We start from the raw sequence: 23,978 nt of genomic DNA on the forward strand, positions 1-23,978 counted from the left end.
GGGTTTTTTTTCAGGACATTTTTTATTTGAATAAAAAGTGCAGTTTTAGCTAGCAATACAAGCCAAAAGGCTGAATAAATGGTGTACATCTATTTACATCTTGGCTCCCAGCATACATGAACCAAGCTACAATCTAAATTTTACACAATAGACAATTTAGTAAAGGGCTTTCTTTTTTTTTCTGTTTAAAAAATTTAGTGGTTTTAAAATGTGCTGCACTCTTGTTTCTGCAACACTGGCCTTAATGGACTCACTTAAATTTGGTCCTTTGAAAATAAAACTAATGAGAAAAGTCATGTTATTAAGGGAATCCAGTGGCGTTCAACAAGTTTTCGGCTTGTGCTTCAGTCTCCTGGCCTATTTAAAGTCTTGGGAAGCAATCCGGGGGTTTTTACTCCACATGGTTGTAATATCTGAGCAGATTCAAGACGTTTCCATCTAAGTGGTGGATTTTTTCTCCCATTCCTATAAAAAGAAAAAGCAACAGCAGCTTTAACTCAAAAGTAAAGACTTAATAATTCAAGCTGTAGCCTCGGCATCTGCTGCAGTCCAGCCTCACCTTGGCTTTCTGCAGGACATTTCCTTTTGTGGCGATGATGGAAGTGGGCCTGTTTTTAAGAGCCGAGGCAGAGTTTACAGGACAGTCTGCACTCGCGCTGTTGTTGGAGGGCTGGGGAGGTGCTGGGGAAGACGACGAAGGTGATGATGAAGATGGTGGCGCTGCTTGTGTTGATAATGATAACGATGACGTTTGTGGATGAGGCAGGGTTGCAGCTTTAGTCTAAAAGACAAAAACGACGGAGGGAGTGTTGAGTTCACGCACCAAACCCATGAGCCCTGGGTGTTTGGAGCGGGCGAAGCTCACCGCCGGAGAGTCCTGGAGGCTGCTGTCCAGCGTGGTTCCCAGTGTGAAAGGCCCCGACTCCACCTTCTTCAGACTTTCCTTCACTTCTACCAGGCGGAGCTCCACCTCCACCCTGCGGCGCTCCGCCTCCCGACACGCCTCCTCCTTCTGCTTCAGACAGGCCTCCAGCTGAGCTTGCTGCTTAGGATCTGAACACACCAGACGGCTGGCTGTCAAACGGAAAACCTCCCTACAGAGACGAGTGACAAAGCACTGAGCTGTACCCTGGCAAGCGCTCAGCTCCTCCTTTGTTTCCCTCTTCTCCTTCTTCAGGTTGGCCAGGCTGCTCCTCACCTCCTCCCTCTCCTTCTCCAGACGATCGCGCTCGTCGATGTAGCGCAGCAGGTCCGCCTCGGTGCGGTTCTTGCCCAGTTTGATCTCAAGGGCACTGGAACTGCCTGAGAATAAAACGTCGGCATTTGTTGGTAATATTCACAGCTAAAAAGAACAGAGAATCCTTGTAGCTGTTGGACATTTTTCAAGCTGCTTTCGGGATTTGTTTGGCAGGTGGATCGTTCCGAGCGGTATTCCAACAGGTTTTTTCTGGACGATAGATTTTTCCAGAAGTTATTGCGATAAACGATAATATTGTTGTTGATAATGCAAGATCATATTCTAAACGATTAGTAAACTTTAAATTCTAATGAACTGGAACTGGAAGACATTTTAAATATCCAGAATAAATAAGTAAAGCAACAAAAAAAAGTTTGTTTTTAAGTCTTTGTAAACAAAATTATTCTTCAAAACAAGGGCGAGTTGAGACCAAAGCGCCAAACTGAAGACTTTTATCATCCAGATAAACGATAAATCATTATTATATTTAAATTATTGAGTTTCTTATAATTTATCATGCGATTAATTGACTTATTGATTATTATGACAGGCCTCGTGGTAACGCATTTCCCCCGCACATTGATAAAATTACATCAAAAAATTAAGTATATTTTTTATTCATTAATTTCGAGCAGATAAAAAGTAAAAAAAAAAGAAAAAATACATAAATTAAAACAAGCTATCATGCCTAATTGACATGCAACTTTAAAAAAGGAGCAGATAGAATAGCTTATGATTTCCTGCCCCTCATTAATTTACAAACATTTAAATATCCAAACACCAGATAAACTTGAATTATTTCCACATTGTATGACACTTAAACAACTTTTCTGTACATTCTTAAATGTACAATTATTTATACATTAATAAAATCATTTTGGTCCTGTGGGCACCCATTTTAAACAATATAGCTCCTTTTTAAACAGTTATTTGCACCTTTTTGAACTCATTTAATCCATTCCATAAATCTATCCCACACACCGATAAACAAAAACTATTTTTGGTTGTTCTAATACATTGTTTATTAAATCATAACCCCCCTCTGTGTCACAAAACATTTTTGGTAAACTGTTTATATTATGTGGAAGTTGATGTTTCTTGCTGTAAATAAATTGTACGGTTTTAAATTTTTACAGGGTCCCAGAATAAAAAAAACCAAAAAAAAAACGGGTTGTATTTTCTCAATATTCCACTTCATGTAGTATTCAAATAGATTTTCTTGTATTATGTACAACGGCTGTAAATTTGTTTTGTATTGCCCCAAACGTTCAAACAATATGTCAAATGTGGTACAATGACAGAATTATGCAAACTAAACAAGTAGCAACACTTTTGGCTAGTTTTCATTTTACTTGGAAGTTCATTAAAACCTTTACTTTTTAAATACTTTCCTAAATGAGGTTGGAAAGGGAGGGATTGGGCGAAATCTGCAGATCTTGAATAATGCCAGAAATATTCTTTGCATTTTGCACTTTCCAGTCATTTTTATGTTGAATATAGTGAAAAACTGCACATTATGTTGACCTATGAATCAGCTTTTAGTTCCATTTTAAAACAAAATAATAAAAAAAACTCTGAAAAGTAATGATTGAAGGGGTTTGGATTATAGCGTCTGAAGCTGTAATGGGTGAGTCTTTCCACCAGATGGCGCCATTCCACATCGCTCAGGAACACCCGGCGACCTTTCCTGCCTCAGCACCGCCTCTAAATCTTGACGTCGTTGTTGGACCTTACCTATGGTGTAGGCCTTTGGCCGTGCTGGTTGTGGGCTGTGAGGGAACCCAGCTGGACTCTTTTGTGCTCCAGGCAAACTGAAGGCTTGTGGGACGCCCAGGCTGCTCCTCTTTGACGTCTCCTGGCTTTGAGTCTTGACAGGCTGAGGTTGTGAGGGACTCCGTGATCGCTGCTGTTCTGCTTTGCTGGGGGAAGACGCTGAATTTGGCCCATTTAACAGAGGGCTGGACTCTGGCTCGGTGCGGTTCGTTGAAGTGACCTGGAGATTAAAGCGTGGATTGATTTAATCTGTCTAAGTGTACAAAAAGAAGCTCATAAAAAAGCCGAAGCGTGGGATTAATATCCATTGATTTTCTGATAAAACTTAACTATCTTTTCAGGTGTTTATACTACAATCTACGAAAGAGGATTAGGGCCACTGGAAAAAAAAAGAAACAATTCTAATTCTGACTCAGAATTCTGAGATTAAAGTCAGAATTCTGACTTTAATCTCAGAATTCTTTAATCTCAGAATTCTGACTTTAATCTCAGAATTCTTTAATCTCAGAATTCTAAGATTAAAGTCAGAACTGTTTTATTGTTTTTTTTCCAGTGGCCCTAATCCTCTTCCGTAACAATCCCACTTTAAGGCCTGAAAGTCTTAACTTCTTTGCTTTGCATCTTTATTTTATTATTTTATTTAATAATGACAGCATGGGATAAAAGTTCACTCTTCTGTTAGTGATACTCCGCCTGACAAAATGACATAAAAAAGCTGGATGATCAATTTTTTATGCTTTTCTGTTTCACATTAGACAGCATTTGCTAAATATTCATGGTTATGTTGATGATACTCAGCAATAGTTCTCCAAAAAGTCAGATAAATCAATTTGTTCAGATGAATAGTTCCCAAACTTTTCAGCTTTTGACTTCAACTATTGTCACTACAAAGGAATTTAATAACAGTGCCAACATTAGTAACTTCAGTTCCTATCAATTGTAACATTTATGGTACAAACTTGCTTAACCATTATTGTTTTAAAAACTTTAAGGAAACGTATTCATTCTGAGACATCCGTCATTGTGATCAGGTTTTTGGGACAAACGTTTTCCATCAAAACAACTAAAATGAGAAACGTTTAATCTGACAAACTAGTGAATTCATTTCTAACATCCAGACTGAATGATCACAGATCTATTATTATTGGAATGTCCAAAAAACGAAGAAAATCAACAAAAACCAAGAGCTTATCTCCAGTAGCTACTTTTTACTTTTTAAAGCTCTGAATGCCGTGTTAAAGATTTAATTATTTAACATTTTCCCTCAATGGTAGACTTTGTACTGGTTATTTCTAGAGCTTCTAGAAACTAGCTCTAGCTAGCTCCCTGCAGAATCATTTCTCCTTCTTTCTACTTTAAACTTTCCAAACTGGAGTATCAGTATGCTGGGATAAAGATTTTCTTTTCTTCTTCTCACCTGAAAAGCTTTCAGACCTTGTTTTTGTGGATTTTATGTCTACTTCCCATTCGCATCTATTGTTTGGGATGTTTAGACTTTTGGCGGACGAGGGCTGGGACAAATCTTAGATTATCTACCTCTTTAACTTGGCAAGAGGAATCCTTCTGGCCCTCTCCTGGGATTGGACAAACTCTAGGAGTTTCCTTGAGAGGCGGAGAAGCTTTGGCTCCGCAGGCCGTGTGGAGGAAGGAGCGCATCGGGACCAAGTCCAGGTAGATTCTGTTGTCGCTCTCTTGCTCTGTGGCATTGTCTGGCTGTGTTGCATTGTGATCCTGGGGATTGTTTTCTTCCTCACAGCTCGGCTGGGTATCCTCCTCAGCATCCTGCGTGATATGGGAGTAGGATGTTAGTGATGGAAAGCAGCCGGACGATTGTTGTCAAAGTGAAACCGAAAATAGCGCAACCCATCGGGGATTATTCGTTTCCAAGCCTACCTCGGGATCAGCTATTGATGCCACGTCATCGTAAATCTCATCAGAGTTTTGAGGAATAGACGGGAGGGCGTCTATGTACGTATTCGACTCCGAATATCTCCTTTGCATCAAGCTGGAGAGAAACAAAAGTCTCAGCCAGATGTTTCATGGCAGTGGAGAGCTGCGAGTCCTCGGGTGAATAACTTACTGAAAGGACGTCTTTGCGGCGGTGACGATGGTGCAGACCCTTTCGGAGTCGACGTAGTCGTACGTCAGGTCCTCCGGGTCCGTTTTGGTTCCCGTCTGTGACAGCAGGAGGCCCAACCAGTGACCCATATCTGCTGAAGTTTTCGCCTGGGAGAAGAACGGGAGGAGAGAAGAAGGAATGTGCGCTCAATGCAAAACAAACACTTGCAACATCCTGGGTCTGAAGCCACATGGGTTTATGTTACATGCCATCCATCGCTTTGGATTAATGAAACGATTGCTACAACAGTATTTAAGATGTGAACAGTTTGCTACTTACAACATGTTGCAGAACTATTCACGCCCCTCAAGTTTTTCAAGTTTTGTAACGTTACGGCTTCAAACTTCAATGTAACTTGTTTGAATTTTATGTGGCAAACCAAGACAAAGTTGAGCACAAATAAAAATGTGAAAATTTTGCATCTGCTTTCATTCGTGCCCCTTATAATGTGATAACACTAAATAAAATTAAGAAATTCTTGAATAAATCCAGTTAATCTGCGTGTTTTTAATGAACATCGGTGAACAAAAAGGACTGTGGCAACGATGTGGAGAAATCTATTTCAACATTGATGTGGCGTCTCTGAAGGAGATGCAGACATCCACAGATCACGAGGCAGAATCGATCAAGAAGACGTCTACAGGTTGTGCACTCCACCGAACTGGACTCAATTGGCAAGAAGGAAGCCATTTTGAAAGAAAACTGTATGATTTATCGTTTAAAGTTTGCCCCACGCCACGTAGAGCACTCGGCGCTCTGTCAGAATATAGCAAAACTGAACATTTTTTTCTTGTGAGCAAGGAAATGTGCAGCAGAAAACCAACACTGCACATCATCCTGAACACACTATATCCACGGTGAAATGCGGAGGAGGCAGCATTATGGTTTCTTCAGCAGGGACAGGGAAGTTTGAAATGAATGAAGCTAAATACATGGAAATCTAGGATAAAAACTTGTTAAATACAGAAAAAAAAGACCTAAAATTAAGGCAAAGGCTCAACTTCCAACAGGATGACCCTAAATATACAGATTCAGACAGAGCAACATGAGGATAATACGGAAGAGGATTAGGGCCACTGGAAAAAACAAAATCTGATTTTAATCTCAGAATTCTACAATTAAAGTCAGAAATCGGATTTTTTTCTTCTTTTTTCCAGTGGCCCTAATCCTCTTCCGCAGGATAATCTACATCAAAGCACAAACCTATTTGAAAATCACTGAGGTTCCGCCATTTTACCAAGAAGAATAGGTAAATGGGGCTGCTCAGTGGCGCAGTTGGTAGAGCTGTTGCATTGCAGCAAGAAGGTTCTGGGTTCAATTCCCGGCCCCGGTCTTTCTGCATGGAGTTTGCATGTTCTCCCTGTGCATGGTGGGTTTTCTCCAGGTACTCCGGTTTCCTCCCACAGTCCAAAAACATGACTGTTAGGTTAATTGGCCTCTCCAAATTGCCCCTAGGTGTGAGTGTGTGTGTGCATGGTTGTGTGTCCTGTTTGTCTCTGTGTTGCCCTGCGACAGCGTTTTAACTAAAACTCTTGAGTTTTTTTTTTCTCTTTTTCACTGTTTATTCAATGTCACATGCCATGTTTTTATGTCTTTAATTTCTTTTTATTTCTTTTCTATGTTTTAATGATGTAAAGCCCCCCAGAAAACGTCCCAGTTAAACGTCGTTTAACTAAAGTTAAAGAGCGTTTTGACTAAAACTCTGAGGTTTAAGGCCAGTTAAACAACGTTTAACTGACGTCCTAAAAGGGGTGTGGGTTTTAATGTTTTTATCTTTAAATCTCTTTCTCTTTCTCACCGTTTATTCAATGTCACATGCTGTTTTTATTTTAATCATGTAAAGCACTTTGAAATGCCTTGCTGCTGAAATGTGCTATACAAATAAAATTTTATTGATTGATTGATTGATTGACAGCCTGGCAACCTGTCCAGGGTGAACCCGCCTCTCGCCCCGAACGTTAGCTGGAGATGGGCACCGGCAACCCTCCCGACCCACTAAGGGACAAGGGTGTAAAGAAGATGGATGGATGGATGGATGGATGGATGGATGGATGGATGGATGGATGGATGGATGGATGGATGGATGAATAGGTAAATGTAGTCTCTAATCCCAGTGATCGGTGGCTCTATAAAGTCAGGTTTAGAGGAGGCTGAATTGAACTGCATGTCATACTTTTAAAAGCTTCCTTCCCTCTTGGTAGACATGACATCATAAAATCTCCCCAAATAGGTTGAAGTTTTTATGCTTTAATAATGCTGTAGCAGATTTCGACCAGACACACAAATATATAAAACAACCGCTTAACTTTTAGTGATCCTTGTGTTTGAACTATATGAAACCATAAGTATAAAACTCCCTCTGAGTGTCTACATACAGTTTCTCTGAACCAATGATTAGTTTGGAAAAATAAAAAAGGAGGAGGCCTCAGGACTAAATAATAAATTCCTAAGCTTATGACCAAATACGCACAGCAGCTGGGTGGTACTGAAGGACTAATGAAAGAGGGTGTAGCTTTAGTCTCTGAAATCCCAGCACAACCACACCCTTCACATCCATCCACGCACGCACGCACACACACACACACGCACACACACACACCCCCCCACACACACACACACACACACACACCAGCACACGGGACCACCCTTGTGTGAATGCATATCTCATATACCCCAAGTCAGATGTTAGCAGAATGTGTATTTTTAAAATAAGTTGGTGTTAGGGGTTGTTTTAGACTTAGCTTGTTTGTCAGATCAGCATTAAATCAGTCAGTTCTTATGAGAAAATGAGCCATGGACAGGAAACGCACCACATCCGATCAGGTGTCAGGATCTATTTACAATAACGTTTGCTGAATCAGCACATGCAGCGAAATACCGCTGTGCTGTGGTCAGGTTAAACGTAACAGAAAGTGTGCAAAGTCTTAAGCGTTTATTTGATCTCCTGTTTGAGAGAAACACAGCGTTTATCTACCTCTAATGTCGCAATCTGTGTGCCGTCAAAGTCGATCCTGAAAGAGTAGAGGTGCTCGGGGATGGGGTCGGGCAAAACGCTGCAGCCCTCCAGGGTCACCGCTGGTTGGCTCACTTTGTTCTTCCCCTTGTCTTGGTAAAACCACAGCTGCCCGTTTTTTATGAGACACCAGCAGGTCCGCCACTGGCTGTTCACCAGAATGTTCAGGTAACCTTTAAAAAAAGAAACGAAACCTTGATCAGGAGGCATCTGTTTACAGCTGGAAATATTAAAAGCTCAGGAAATGACTGTCACTGTGGAGGAAAGCAGTTGAAACATTGTCCATTTAAATTTTATGACGTTTAAGCAAACCACTAGATTCATGAAACAGGCACATGATTTCGTACGTTTTGTATTTAACCAGAATCAAAGTTTATGATGTTTTAAGCTGAATAATCAAGGAGTCATATCAAAACATGTTAGCATTAGCCTAGCCTGAACATCTTGCCTCTGCTGCCGAACTTTTCATGAAGACTGTGGATGATTTATCTTTAGAATTTTTTTTAAACAATTCTGCTTTTATGTAACATGAGAACTGAGGACAATATTCAATAGTGATTAGAGAACATACCCGCTTGCAGGTAGCCGAAATCCACAAATATTTGAGACTTCCTCTAAAAACACTGCTAATTGCATATTCTAATAGTTCAAACTCCAACTATACCTTGATATGCTTAAATTCAAATCCCTTATTAGCAAAGAACATCTCTAAGATGCATTTTCTTCACTGTCTTGGTTTATATAAGCAGCAATAAAATACAACCAGCAGTTTTGTCAATGGCTATGTTTACGCTGCTGCCTGAAGTGACGCAATTCCTATTTATTTTTCCGTAATGCGACTTGTGTCTGATCTTTTCATGACAGTCTGAACAACTCTGGTCAGATTTTTTTCGAATGCGACACAGATCACTTGGATATCCGATACGTATCTGATATTTTCAAATGCGACCCAAGTCCGAACGGCCAGGTCGCATTCATCCCATCCAACGTCAACGTCATTGATACTCGACAAACGTCACTATTCTGCGTCCTGATACGCGCAAGCGGGAGGAAAAACAACAATCATGGCGGATTAAGTTGTTAATATGCTGGATCCGGTCAGACAACAACTTTAAAATCATAAACTATGCTCCACCGTTGGCATCCATGTTTACTTCCGCAAACACTGAGCACGCTCTCTACGTGACGTTAGTGCGCCCTCTACTGCGCATGCGGGACACTTTCAGGTCACACTGGAGATCACATACAAGTCTTATATTTGGAAGAGAGAACGATCACGCCTTAAAAAATAAAAATAAAATACGATTTGACAAAACAAAAACATTTGAATTGGGTCTCTTCAGGGTGCAGCGTGAAAGCAGCCTATTTGTAATTTTGCAAAAAATAAAAAATAAAAAAAATAGTACTGCTTATAAAAAATATCAGTTGAGCATAAAGCAGAATACTTTTGACAGTAAAACACCAATGCAGTCATCAAATTGGAATGACTTCAGGAGGCATGAATGAAACAGAGTGAAGTAGACCTGTGGTTACCTGAGGTGTCGACGCTTTTCTCGGGGCTCTCCAGCGAAGATGGTTTTTTCTTCCCAATGTTCATCAGGTTGCTGAACATTAAACCTGGGCCATATTTTTTCTTCACTATAGCGACAAAGAGGAAAAAAAAAAGAAGCTATTTTTTTTAATGTGAAAATACAAGAATTGGCTTCCTGAACCAATGTTGGATGTGTTTGACTATCAAAGTAAAATTCACTCACCATCTTTGTTTTCTGTGGTTTCTGTATGGCTGTCTGTGCTGCTGCCACTCTCTGAAGCCAGCGAGTGTCTCTCATTCAGATCCCCCTGTGTGTTTGTATGAACAATTTATTAATTTCAGAAGCAAATTTTTCAAGAAATAAAAGATTTTTGATCCCACTGGTTTATCTAAAACTCCAGAGGTCTAGTACATGTAAAGAAAATATTAGAACAAGCATACCTTAGTGCAAATAAGCCGTGGGGAGTCTGATGCAGAATGTTGAGGATCACAGCTTTCAGCTGGCTTGGGACTTATCTCCTGAATAACCTAACATGTATAAACACATCCATGTGTTTTTTTCCCCCACACTTTAGCCTTAAAATAATTGAAAATATTGCAGAGAAACACAGAAAATCGATCACCTTAAGCCACTGCTCAGTTTGCTCTTTGCTCTGCAGGCCTAACACTATGGCCTCGCCTCCTACTGGGATGATCTTCAGCTTGTGCTCTTTTTTCTTTGGCTGTTTTTCTTTGTATATCACACTGCAGCCTAACAGGCTCACGTCCAGCAGTGGTGTCTGGTCCTTGGAGCTTTTGTAGCACTAAGAAAAATAAAGAAACCAGGGTGACTTCATCTCTACGGTGCGTGCTGACAACATGTTCTCCAGTTTTACAGCGCAGCAGTAATTCATTGAGGTTTGTGGGCAGTTGTCTGCACTCAACTTTCTCAAGAATCTTTCATTACGTTTCAGTCACGTTGTGGCTTTGGACTTTGAGAAAAACAGTGCAGCATCGTTTTTCAGCTGGGCTGACAATTGGTTAAAACACCTGGAGTTCACAGTAAACACCAACAGGAAATATGTCAAAGTTTGTAGCCGCAAAAAAAAAAAAAAAAATCCTCATCCTTTCACCGTTGTGCTTTACAATTAGCACGTGGTCTTTGATGCTGCATGCAGCTTGGTTTCCACCAAACATGATGTGCACTGTGGTCGAGCAGCCCTGCTTTGGTCTCGTCTGTCCTGAAGGTGTTATCCAAAAGGTCCTGTTGTTTTTATTTTGTTGAGAAAACTTTGGTAAACCTAAGCACTCAAATGTGTTCTTTTTAAAAAGAAAATACTTTCTCTTTTCAAGGACTCGACATAGGGCTGTAAGGATTCCTCAAATGGGTTTTATTGATTTATAATAATGTCTGTTGTTTTTATTTAAAAAAAAAAATCATTTTTGGGAGACCAATAACCATCCTGGCATGCCTGGACCACGGCAGCCTGGTAGTGGGTTCAGAATGGTACACCGGAAAAATACATTTACCACCAACAAATGGGTGGCGGAGCGTATCGTGGCGGTACAAAGGAATACATCAACTAAAAGCTGGAGTATAGACATTTTTATAAGCATATTTGTGATTTCTAAGCCTGCCTTTTTTGTTAAATTGAATATAATTTCAGATTTTTTGCATAACTTTTCTTCAGGTTCCCTTAGAAAGTGAGCTATTATTGTGACAGGTTAATTTTCTAAACCACACAAAAGTTATTGTTAGGGATGCTCAAATATGAAAAATTGGACTGATGTTGATATCAGATAGTAACACTACTGCTGTGTTAGATTTACCAATATTTTATTTTATCAAAATCTTTTTATCCAATTACTTGATTAATTGATAGAATAATCGATTACTAAAATATTGGTTATAACAGCCCCAATTGCTAAAACATTTCTGCCAAATGAGGACAAACAAATCCAAAATGTGGCTTTTTTGGGTCACTTATTTAGGCATTGATGTGCGACTTAAATATAAACTCAATGGGATATTAGTTGGCAGAGACTTGACTAATTTTCAGCTGTCAGATGGTCACACACCACTCTAAACATTTGGGTAAAAGGTTTAGTCCATCGCCAACCCTGACTGGATGGAATAAAAGTCTGACGGCAGCAAAAAAAAGCCCATATCAACACTTCCTCTACCACCTTATAGTAGTTTGTGTTCTTTGACCTGATATGCAGTTTGGTTCACTGTGAATAACGGTCAGACGTTTCTAATTTAGTTTTATTTGTCTTAAGGTGACTGTTCAAAAGGTCTTTACTTCAGAAGCACATATCCAAAGCTAAGCTGTGCCAACAAGTTATTTTTAAAGAGAAGAAACATTCATCCTGCAACCATTTTAAATATGCTTAATCTGATAAACAGATATAGTCAAAGACTGACCTAAATGTTTAATAAACAGGCATCTCTTGAAAATTGTGGTCATTTCTTCTCTGAGAGATGGTTATGAGAACCGAAGTAAAGTTAATAAAACTTGTCTATGTTTTGCACTTTAAATAATTAAAGTACACCTTAAAACTATTCAGACATTAATTAGGCATAACCGTTTTCTATGCAAAGTAGCAAACTTACCTTAGTTTACACATTGCATACCAAGATAATAAGTTATTACAAAGGTTAAATAGAGAGAATACCTTGTCAGAAAGAAATGCACACTGACCAGCAATAACAGAAGAATACAGAGAAATCTCTTGAAGTCTTTTCCAAGATTTTCTCAGAAATGACAAACCTCTGCCCAAAATAATGGCTGTTTACAGAAATCATCATGATACTTCAATACAAGCAGAAAAGTCAATTCTATTTTTGTAATTTAGGTTTTCAGGCTGAATTTACACATTATTTTGATCTAAAATTCCTCTAATTACAGAGGGCAAACACACTACAGCTGATGTTCTACACAGAACATCTGCTGGTCTTTAACTGAGCGTGCCACCCACCAGAAGACGATGGTCTTTGATGACACAGAGCTGCTTGGCCCACTGGCCAAGCCACTTCTTCCTCCACAGGAAGGCGCAGATTCGAGCGTCCTTCATCAGTTCAATAGACGCCTCGGCTGACGGCCACTGATGCTGAGCTGACGGTGACTTCTCTCTGGTCACCTCCTCTTCGTCGTACGACTCGTACGAGCTGCTGACTGCGTCTCCGTCTTCTAAGAGGAAAAAAAAACAAACGCAGAGGCAACAGTTAAAACTTTGGAAGGAGCGTCGCTTAAAGGATTGTTTAAAGCAAGCTGAAAGGGCTGGATGGTTTTGGAGGAGTTAATGAGCTTAATGTCCGATCTCTTGACCCTCTTGAGTGAAGCATTTCCTCACAAAACTTAAGCAGACGGATGAATTTTAAACGACAGATGGATGATTGGCAGGAAAATGAGGACAAGTGAAAAGAACACATTCAGGAAACTGATAAGTCTGATTAATGGCGGCAGCTCCTTAACATGCCACGCTCCGACCATGCTGGTTTCCCCATGCGAGTTTTGGTAGACGCAAAATAAAAACAAGTGTAGACATGCCACAGAGACACAGGAGTCTCATCTACCCCCGGTGATAACGGCATAAACCACACAGTCTGAGCTGAGCACTCTGGTCCAGGGCTCAGAGAGGAGGCCAGACCGCGCCAGATCTGCACAGTATCAAAATAAACCCCATAAGAAGACAGGAAATATGGGATGTTTTCTTTAAAAATAGTATCAGTTGAACATAAGGAATTAAATACATTTATAAAAAAATACAGATCTAACAACAATGAAGTAGATTTAATAAACATACCCCATGATTAGCGTAGATTAAATTTTTTTTGGTCTAGTTTCTAGTGCAAATGTCTTACTACACTTAAAATAAGTGTAGTAAGTCAATAATTTTAAGGAATTATTGACTAAAAAAAAGCTCTTTTTTTTGCTGAAAAGTTATTTGTAAGTTAGAACGCTTGAAATGAGATAAAACTAAGATTTTTGCACCAAATGACTTGGTAAAATTTTCTGTTTTTACAGTGTTCACAGAAAAGGCAAAATGTTCCCATTTATTGGTACTCTTAACAAATCCTCTAAAAGAAATATCCTTGAAAAAATGTTGAACAGTAATTGAGGAAAATTTAAAAACAAGTAAAATGTTGGAAAATATGCACAGAGACCAGGATGGGAAGAGAGGTAAAAATCTCCAGTGTTAGAGGACTGCAACCAAGAATGCCAGCTCAAGTTCGTCAACTCTGCCGACCAAACCAAAAGATGCTATGTGCAAACCAGTTGTTTGTGGGAATGCCAGGAAAAAGCCTTTTCTATCCCACCATAACAAATCCAAACCAGTGGAGTTTCCTTCCTCATATTGGGATTTTAATTGGGACTTCGGTCAGACGTGGCTAAAATTGAGTTTTTATAGTGTAACCACTGGAGGTGGTTCCAGTGCAAAACAAAAGAAACACCAGGAGATTTTAGGTAAATAACTGATGGTGTGTACAAGAACACCAGCGATAGGGTTATCTTTGGGTATTTCAGCTGGAACATTAATCAAATTAACACAGAAATTGTTGCAATGACAGAAAAGCTCTTTTTTTCATGACTAACTCAGACTCCAGAACCAAACACTGTAGAAAACGATGAGCTGAAAAGGAGAGCAAGACTCAAAGATCCCAATGTTACAGAAAACCAAGTGCTGCCCTTTTGGCTGAAGGAATTGTAAAGTATTTTCGCCCGGGGTGTCAACAATCAGTGACTTATTTAAAAACAATTACTTCCTCACTAAACCAGAGCTAAAAATCCCAATATGGCTGCTGAGTCAACAACACAAAGTGATAGCTGTGTTAATGAACAGTTTATCTGCATTCATAAATAATTAACTCAGCTCCAAACTCTGCTGGTACATGTGTAACTAGAGTGTTTGAAAGCATAATTTGTTAAGGACACCAGTGTAGCAACAATTAGGAAACTCACGTTTTCCCAAAATGCAGCTTGGATTAGTTTGGATTTAGGGTTGAATGTTTAAGACGTTTATTTCAGTTTATTTCTGTTGTTACATCAAACCAAACTTCCTCACAAGTTTTACTTATCATGTAGCTCAACTATATTTGAGTTGTTGGTGTTTTTCTGCATTATCTGCTTTATCTATTTGTTTTGTTTTCGTGCAAACACAATAAATATGATGTTCAGCTCGGTAAAGAAGTAGATGTGTGTACTATTAGGTGGAAATCTATTGCCAACATAAATATACAGTTTTTACAAATGCATTATTTACACATACTGTAACAGGTAACATTTTTATGAATATGGAGTCTTCCACATATAAAATAATCAAATGCAGTTTCACATAACATTTAAAATGATCCAATTTTCATTTTATTTCGTTGCATTATACTAATTTGCCACTAGATGTCACTAAATGCTAAAAAGTGCAACTCTTGGTGGTTTTTGCGGAAAGTGTAAAGAAATCTTGAAATATTTAGCAAAGGACCTTACCGTTGGCTGTTTCCTCATAAGGTTGTGCCTCCTCATAGTAACTCTCTGAAGGATCTATACAGGCTGGGGCTGGAATTGGAGGCAAGGGGAACGGTTCCCGACCCACTACGCCCTGACAAACAAGAGAAATCTGTTGAAAAATTCAGTTAGTTGAAATAGTTTGTAAAAGTTTATCCATTTAATCTGTCATCAGTACGTCTGAACTATGTGTGGATGGTGAATAAATGTAAAAAAATAAAACAAAAAAGAAATCACACACATTCATGCATTTATTATTAGTCATGTTTTATTCCTGCAGCCTGAACTTATCGTTAATCCAGATAGGAGTAAGTAGGGAATTCCTCGTGTAACCAATCCTTGTCTGACCCAGTGGACTAGAGAGCAAAACTCTGCCTTCAGGGGAGAGTGTGTGAGAGCATAGACATAGGAGAAGGAGGTGTGACGTGTGTGTGCGGGCGTGCGCGTGTGTGTGCACCCAGCGGGTTTTCCTGAAATCAATCAGCAGTCTGGCTTCACTTCTGTCTCTCTTGTCAACTCCTGTGTGGCAGACCGTCTGTCTGCCCCATGCCAAGCACTCAACCAAAGACAGTAAATTAGCTACATGGTCCAAAACACATTTCACAGACATCTGTTATCACAAGAATCTATCTTACTCTGCCTTTCCAAGGAATAATGGCTTGGAAAATCCTGAAGAATTCATCCTAATGGACGAATCTGAACAAGCTGTGATTTTTAGACTATACAACGGCTTACAAAAGCACTCACACCACAAATATTTTTACATTTTGACCAACAGAAACAAGCACATAATTGTGAAGTGCGAGATAAATTATACTTGTCTGCCAAGTTTCTCACAAATAAAAATCTGAAAAGTGTGTTCAGCCGGTCTGAGTCAATGCTCTGTAGGATCAGCAAGTCTTTCTAGGTGTGATCTTTACCAGCTGTGCATCTAGAAAAAGACATTTTTATCCATTTGTCAGTCATATTGAACAGAAATGAAGAGTACCTGTTGACATCAATTCAAAAGTATAGTCAAAATTGTCGGGTTTTTTTTTTACTGTTTCAGAGTAATTTTGATGTGCTGAATCCAAAAATCACACTGGTTTTACTCAATCAGATCAACTTTCTGAACTATGGATTCAACATGAGCATCAAAAAAATGCGTGACTTGTTCTCACATCTGGATCGGTTTCCTGGGAATCTGGGATCAATGAGCAACGAGCAGGAGAGACGATGACGTAATGTTTAATTTACATGTACTTATTCAATTTACAGAAATCCAAGTTTGTGACATTCAATTAATACACTCTGTTAGAAAACTTTTTTCTCTCCTAAAACCGTCTTTGGATGAGAAATATTAACGGAAATGAACTGATAATGTCACAAAAATGTCATCAGATTGAGATTCTCCAAATCAAATTAGTATTGCATTAAATACGGACACTTTTAATGCAAAGTTGCTTTAGAAGTTGCACTAAAAGTCTATTAAACGTGCAAACTTTGCATCATTTGGTAAATATTGGCACCTTAATGTAAAGATGGCTCTTTTAATGCCACGTTGCATCAGAAGCGTCATTATTTACCGAATGACAGCTCGTGACAACAGTGATAAACATTACTAAAGACTCCTTCATGTTCATAACAGGTGTTGTGTCATATTTATGACAGTGTCATGTCAGTCTTATGCAGACTCCATCAAATGAAGTGTTGCTGAATAAAAACCTCACTTGATTAAGAAAAAATTATGTCACTTTTGGAAAATAGTCCCAACTCAGTTGAAAAAACATAGACAATTTCCAAAAAGTATTTTTTGTAACCCTGTGTCATCTATTGGAACTAATAGATAACATGTACGCGTTTTAATCTGCACCATTCGATTGTTGCTGTGGCTGAATGTTCTCCATAATCTCTCTGCCAAATGGTGATCTTCAGCCTCAGGCTCAACTCTTTTGCACCCTCTAACAAGTTTTCCCACCAGGATTGCCATGCACTTAGCTCCATCCATCTTCCCACCAGCTATCCTGCTGAAGAAAATCATTCCCACACCACATCCTCCCCACATGTTTGCTATGCCCCCTATACGGATTGTAGCAACCTGGAATCATGACTTCTTTTGTCTTTCTCTTAAAGGTTTTCTTCTCACAACCTTTCTGTAAAGGCCAGATTTATGGAGTGAACGACACTCTGGGAACACTGTGGGATTCCCCTAGAGGAGCTGGCTCAAGAGGCTGAGGAGAGGGAAGAAGTCTGGGCCTTTCTAGACCAGCAGTGATTAAGCAGAAGACAAAAGATGGATGGACGAAAAAGTTGTTCTGTCAACACCTGCGTGTTACTGTGAGCTGCTGACTGGTGTGTTCCTTGGTCTTAATTATGCTCATACACACTTTGCTTCTATACTTGTTTGAGGCAGCAAATTCTGACATAACTAGTGATTCAAGAGTATTTAAATGTTGCTGCAGTGTTGAATTCCTTGCAAAGATACAATCAGAGAAAGATACACAAAAGGCATGAAAAATACTTCCTTGAATTTGTGCACAGCGCTTATTGTGTTGCGACATTGCACACAGATGTTTGTATGCATCAACCTATCTTTGCGCAACAATCCCTCCGTTCAAAACATGGTTAGTCATTTCTTCAAAGATCACTTTCTCACTCCCACTCTGTGCTGGAATAACTCCCACATCTCTCCGCAGGAAAACAAGGTTTATCCCTTCGACTTGTGTCCACAGGCTTCATGGGATGAGGTAACTGAAGTGGCAAGAAGATCCGAGATACACAAGTTTAGTCTGGCAGACGTGAAAACAAGGACGGTGGAAACCTTCGAGTAAAAGTGGAATCTATTCTTTCCTTTTTGATGATGTGATATGATCAAAAATTAAGGTATTTTCCAGATATAAATCAAATACACAGACGTCTACAGGGATGATGTGAGGTTAAAAGCATTTCAGATAATCTGTTTGTGCGGAATAAAGCCAGCACTGATGCAGGCAGCTTGTATTTTCATAGAGATTTACAGTGAACTCTCAGAGACTCTAAATGACATTTCTAAACTATTTTCCTCCCACCACTGATGTCTGGACACACTTCCTGCATTCTTTTACTTTCGCTTGAGTTCCTGTAAAACTCACAAATGATTGTAAAACTCACAGAGAAGGTTTGATGAACAAACAGGACATATTAGGTTTGAACAAACTGGAAATATGTGGTTCAGATCAGAAACGCAGGTGGTTGAAATCGATTCTCCTCGGGATGATTATTCTTTTAAGAATAATCCAATTTTTAATTTGAGAAAACATTACATCCTGAGAACAATCCCAATTTAAAAGAAAAAATGTTTTTGCCACACTCCCCAGTGCCTCATTTATTAGCACCCTTGCTGGTGACACTTTGAACTAATTGAAAAACACTTCCACGTGTGGAATTTGACCACGTGGTTTTGATCAGTACTCTACCGAAAAACCGAGTTTATATTTCAAATATCCAGGTGTTTCAAAGAATTACTTTGGAAAAGACTTAAACAGTGAACATCAGGTTCACTTCTGCATATGCATCCTGCGTTTCATGACCAACTCACCTGGTTTTTGTTGAATGAAACGTTCAATTTGTCTCATATGACCAGAGACCAAGGCTCTAGTTAAAATCTCCAGGAGAGTTCAACAAACTCCACATGTTTATACGCTACGACAGTCGGCTGTTTCGTCCAGATGCCTCCCAAACAACAAGTTTGTTTGCAGTAATGACGTATAATTGTTGTTATGGAGACTTCACCCTGAGCTTTGGAGATTTTTTCCCCTTCCCTGCCCTACCATCCTGCTCATGGTTTGTGGTGGAGAGATCAACTTAACTTGTGGCTAAGAGAAATGGGCCTCTTTATCATATTATCTTCATACTTTAGGAAAATAAAAGTTGCTGATTTCTAATTTAAAATGCCTGGACACTTTGATTACGTTCATGTAATAAGAATTGTTGAATATGTGACACATTTTACAGGGATGCAAAAAGTGTTGAGGTCGCTGCATAACCAATCTGCAAAAAGTTTAATTTTTCTTTTTTAAATTGAGCCACATACTTAAAACAAACCATATTTGTCTCTATGAATAAAAATCATAAAAATCATTATTTCTAATGTGGGCTGTCAGAGACCCTTCCTGTCACTCCCTTTAATCAGAGAGGTCCCTGTTTGTGAGCTGTTCCCACAATATCAGGTCAACCATCTCACACATTTCCAGTAATGCACAGCAGATGCAGCAAGCTGTCATAATACGTGGCGTCATGTCACGGTCTGCGCGCAGTCACAGTGACGACGACTCGGCTTAATAGCCCGCATGCCAGAACGCGCAGGAAAGGATCCACCAAAGGCGGGCGTGGGACGAAAAATGTTTTCATCGCAGCAAAAAGAGAACAGCAGTTTTATGTTAGAGGGCTCTTTAATGGTTCAGAACGCAAACATCAGCAAATATAGCCGTCGCCATCAATGCCGCTTTGGTTTTCTGTTAGTTTTAGGTCACATCTATTGTTTGAGACAGAATGAAATCCTGAGTTAAGAGAAAATTTACGTATCTTGGTTATGCATCAATTTTAAAGGTGGAGCTGGAAACTTTTTCAAATAAAAGTGATTTATTTACAGTGCAAGTTTCCTTCGCATGAAGGGTCAGATAACATTGATATTGAGACACAAACAAAACCTAAAATAATTAACATTATTAACTAAATTAAAACAGATAAAAAATAAATCTACACTTAACTTAATAAAGTAAATGTACCTTATTTTCCGCTCTATAATGCTCACCTAAAAACATCCAATTTCCTCAAAAGCTGACAGTGCGCCTTATAATCCGGTGCGCCTTTTATATGGACCAATATTGAGCCACAATAGGTCTAGCAACTACGGTAAGCAGCCACCGACTTCATTTTCGCCCGTAGAAGAAGCGCGCGGTGCATGCTGGGATAGTTGTCAGAACGCTGTTTTGTTAATAAAGTTTGACTGACCTATCTACCTACCAACCTGATAATCAGGTCGTCTGCAGGTCATTTAGCACCACGTTCTCCAACCAACATGCTGTGGGCGAACGGAGAAGGGTGACCATCATCCGGCAACGCCCCGGCCCAGGAAGGCTCTCCTCGCCGACCGGAGTCGGACTGTTTTGTTGACATTCTTTATGTCAACAAAGTGGCTTTAGATATTCATCCTTTAGTGCAGCTCCATCTAGTGGATGCATAACGTAACTCCAGCCTCTACTCTATGCGCCTTATATAAGAAAAAAGTTTTAAAATAGGCCATTCATTGAAGGTGCTTTACAGTGTGGAAAATACTGTAATTATTCGCATTCAGTTTAATAAAACGCCTGGTGTAATTGTCATAAAGCTAAAGTAGGAATGAATAATGTTAATTACTAAAAGTCACCTGAAAGCCGAATCATAAAAACATATTCTGGGTTTGCTTTAAAAGCGCCATGCTTAAGGTTTTGTATTTATATCATGTGTTTCCCTATGCTATGCGTACATCAAAAGATTTTATGCAAAATCTTCCATATGAAATGATAGGAACTTATATTATGCAAACAAACAACTAACAAGCTGGAAGATAACGACATAAACAGATATTTTCTGAGGCAGTCCTGATGATGCAACATACGTTATGTTTGCACCAGTCAGTCAGTTGATTAAAAGACGGTTGAGGAACTTTAAGGGAGAAACTAAAGTTATCTGAATGTTTAATGCAACATACATTGTACCAAACAGCCAGAAGTTGAATTTAATCTCAATAAAACCAAAGAGTAACGGGTGTGGATTTAGCACTTGAGTCAAATACAATCAGTAGAGAAAAAGAAAAATTTAAAAATGTTTTCATTTAATATATTTTGCCCTTCTTATATTACACAATTTGTTCAATAATATCTAAAGATTGCATTTATTTTCTCCTTCAATAACATGTTTTAAAGTATTTACACATTTATCCATTATTCGCCCGCGAACAGCTGAAATCCACAAACACCTCAGACACCTAAATGCTTATAAGTGCCTATTTTAACAATTAAAATACCAAACATGCTTTAATACGCAGAGTGAAAACTGTCTAAGTACTACAGCAGAAACTGACATCCTCCGTCTTTTGATAAAATACGTAAATAGACAAATTTCCCACATTAATTTGAGTTATGTTCCACAGAAAAGCAATAGGCGGTGGTCCTCTGTCATCATCCGGTGATGTAAATGGTGCAAAGCTTGGACTCAACAAGAAATAAGTTTTATTAGTTTTATTGGGATTTTTTTTCCTAATAAAATTATTACTATGACTTCGCTACCTCATGATTGAGATGGATGTTTTCTTTTCATCAAAGTGGCAATTGACTAAATAAAAGTAACAGTAAAAAAACTCAAACTCTCTTTCACAAAAAGTCAAATAACAGGAATGTCCAAGTCCACTCTGGTTCTTCAGAAGAAGATCTGGGTGGGTTAGGTTAGTCAGAAACTTACCCAGAGTTTTACAGAAACAGCTCATCTAAGCACTAAATTAGAAATTCATGTTTCAGATTAGGGGTCTAAATGCTTTTTGCCCTCCCTTGAAGAAACATCCCCTCAATGAGACTGCAAAATAGATTACACAGAGCAGTGAAGGCATCTGTTATTAATTAAAACGAAACAACAAAAAAAACGACAAGCATTCCAGAGCAGCAGCAGCAGCGGCGGCGGCAGCAGCAGCAGCAACCCCCCCATCCACACCGCCCACCCACTGTTATCTCTATCTGTTTCCCCTTCTTCTCTCTCCATTTCTGTCATCTTCACAAAAACTAAATCTCCGTGTTGTGTGGGTGAAGGCCAACTGGAACGTTGAAAAAGACACACACACAAAAAAAGAGAAAAAAAAGGGACACATGCCAACTACTTTTTTTGTCGTACCAGATTGTTGCTTTCACTTCTGTCTCTGTCTCACACTCAGACGTGCACACATCCTCACCACAGAAACACAGACGAGACGGGATGGATCGAGGAGCTGGGGCATAAATAACAAAGAGAGAGAGAGAGAGGAGGGGAGGAAGATGGGTGTGGTGGAGGGGCTTTGAGGGGAGAGTGGGAAAAAGAGCCCAAAAAACGAACACTCTGAGGAACATGGAAAATCCCTGGTTCCCATGCCAAAAATCTGCCGCAGCAAAAACACGTGCAAACACAGAGACCCAGAGGAGCTGAGGGCCTGTAGGGCACTCAGAGCAGATCAGAGGGTTGGTGATAAAAATGATCAGGAAAAACTCTAGCTCTCAGAAATCCTACACTTTTCTGCCACTCTCATCACTTCCTGTTAAAGTTAAAATAGAAAAGTGCAGCTCAGCTTTCCAAGAGCAGTAAAGTGGAGAAAAGCTCATAAGTCAGTCTGTGTATGTTCTGCATTCATCTCCTGTTTTGACTCCTCGGGAAGAGGGATGTTTTCCGAATTGCAAAAGATAAACTTTTTCTTACAGCCAACCAAAAATGATGCTTAATTACAGGAAATCCACAATGGTCAGACTTAACAACAAAACAAATTAGATTTAAAAGTATGCACAACTATGACCAATTCAGCACTTTGTTAAAGTAAATAGTAGTTTATTGGTTTTTCACAATTTTCTTCATGCTACAACCACAAACATATGTGTATTTTATGTGGGATTTTATGTGACTGACCAGAAAAACATTACATATGAGGGGAGTTTTTGTTTTTATTTTTTTAGAAATACAAATTTGGAAAGTGTGACATGATCCCCTTTACACTGATACGCCTAAATAAATCCCAGGACAATCAAAAGAAAAAGGAGAAAAAGCCTTAAGAAGTCCTGATTCAGGATAGGGCAAACATGTGGAAGAAGGTGCTCAGATGAGATGAAGCCACTGCCCATCACAATAAATATCCATCCCCTTTATGAAACATGGTGGTAGCAGCATCATGCTGTGGGGATGATTCAGCAGGGACAGGGAAGCTGGTCAGAATTAATGGCCTTGGCCTGTCACGATAACAAATTTTGCTAGACGATAAATTGCCCCGGAACTTATTGTGATAAACGATAATATTGTTGTTAATAATGACACAATAATGCAAGAAGACATTGTCAAGGATCAATAACCTTCAAATTCCAGTGAGCATTTAAACACTGGAACTGGAAGACATTTTAAATATCCAAAACAAATAAAGAAAACAACAAATACAATAAATAATGAAGCCTCTGTAAACAAAATGATCTTTCAAAAGATGGGCAAGTTGAGACAAAAGCACCAGACTGAACACTTCTATCATTCTATCATTAAAAAGAGAAAAACGTCAAGCAAATGAAAGTCAAGCGAATGAAAATGATTGAGTTTCTTTTAATTTATCATGCGATTAATTGATTCATTATATATTGTAACAGGCCTTTTAATGGGGAGATGCATGGAGCTGAAAACAGGACAATCCTAGAAGAAAATTCTCAGAGGCTTCTGGATTGGAAGTGTCATGACTTAGATCAAACCATGTTTAAAATAGTCTAGTCAAAGCCCAGACCTAAATAAGACCAAGAATGTTGTGCCAGAACTTTACAGACAATACGACTGAGCAAATGGTAAACGGTCTGTAATTGTATAGCGGCTGCCATATGCCGGCGCCTCTGACCACCACCAGCAGGCGAGGCGGTGAAGCGACTTATCCAAGGACACAACAGATGTTGCTCAAGGACACAAGGTCAGAGACGGACAGAGCGGGGATCGAACCAGCAACGCACCAATTAAGGAACAAACTCCTACCACCGTCGCCACCAACGACTCGCAGAAGTAATTTTAGCAAAATCTGCCTCTACAAAATACTGAGTTGCTAGGCAGATTTTAATTTGTTAAAA

At 39.3% G+C, this 23,978-nt stretch overlaps 1 protein-coding gene across 9 annotated transcripts in view; it reads right to left on the minus strand.

The window, feature by feature from the left end:
* Nucleotides 1–23,978, minus strand: part of afap1l2 (actin filament associated protein 1-like 2) — a 55,545-nt gene continuing 31,567 nt past the window's right edge. For 2 of the 9 annotated variants that reach the window (XM_081600480.1, XM_081600479.1), the window contains exons 5-20: nucleotides 15,139–15,250; nucleotides 13,230–13,313; nucleotides 12,632–12,843; nucleotides 10,297–10,476; nucleotides 10,115–10,201; nucleotides 9,897–9,981; nucleotides 9,676–9,780; nucleotides 8,104–8,315; nucleotides 5,091–5,236; nucleotides 4,904–5,015; nucleotides 4,547–4,792; nucleotides 2,972–3,230; nucleotides 1,129–1,302; nucleotides 866–1,053; nucleotides 560–781; nucleotides 1–465 (exon numbers count right to left, since the gene is read on the minus strand). In XM_081600480.1, the coding sequence (XP_081456606.1) occupies nucleotides 439–465; nucleotides 560–781; nucleotides 866–1,053; nucleotides 1,129–1,302; nucleotides 2,972–3,230; nucleotides 4,547–4,792; nucleotides 4,904–5,015; nucleotides 5,091–5,236; nucleotides 8,104–8,315; nucleotides 9,676–9,780; nucleotides 9,897–9,981; nucleotides 10,115–10,201; nucleotides 10,297–10,476; nucleotides 12,632–12,843; nucleotides 13,230–13,313; nucleotides 15,139–15,250 (2,451 nt within the window). In that variant the 3' untranslated portion in view covers nucleotides 1–438. Of the gene's footprint in view, nucleotides 466–559; nucleotides 782–865; nucleotides 1,054–1,128; nucleotides 1,303–2,971; nucleotides 3,231–4,546; nucleotides 4,793–4,903; nucleotides 5,016–5,090; nucleotides 5,237–8,103; nucleotides 8,316–9,675; nucleotides 9,781–9,896; nucleotides 9,982–10,114; nucleotides 10,202–10,296; nucleotides 10,477–12,631; nucleotides 12,844–13,229; nucleotides 13,314–15,138; nucleotides 15,269–23,978 lie in introns of all 9 variants that reach the window. The other 7 variants (XM_081600478.1, XM_081600477.1, XM_081600485.1 and 4 more) reach the window with 5 other exon arrangements.

This window comes from Poecilia reticulata, chromosome 19 (genome assembly GCF_904066995.2).
Source record: "Poecilia reticulata chromosome 19, P_reticulata-male-v2, whole genome shotgun sequence".
Lineage (NCBI taxonomy): Eukaryota > Metazoa > Chordata > Actinopteri > Cyprinodontiformes > Poeciliidae > Poecilia > Poecilia reticulata.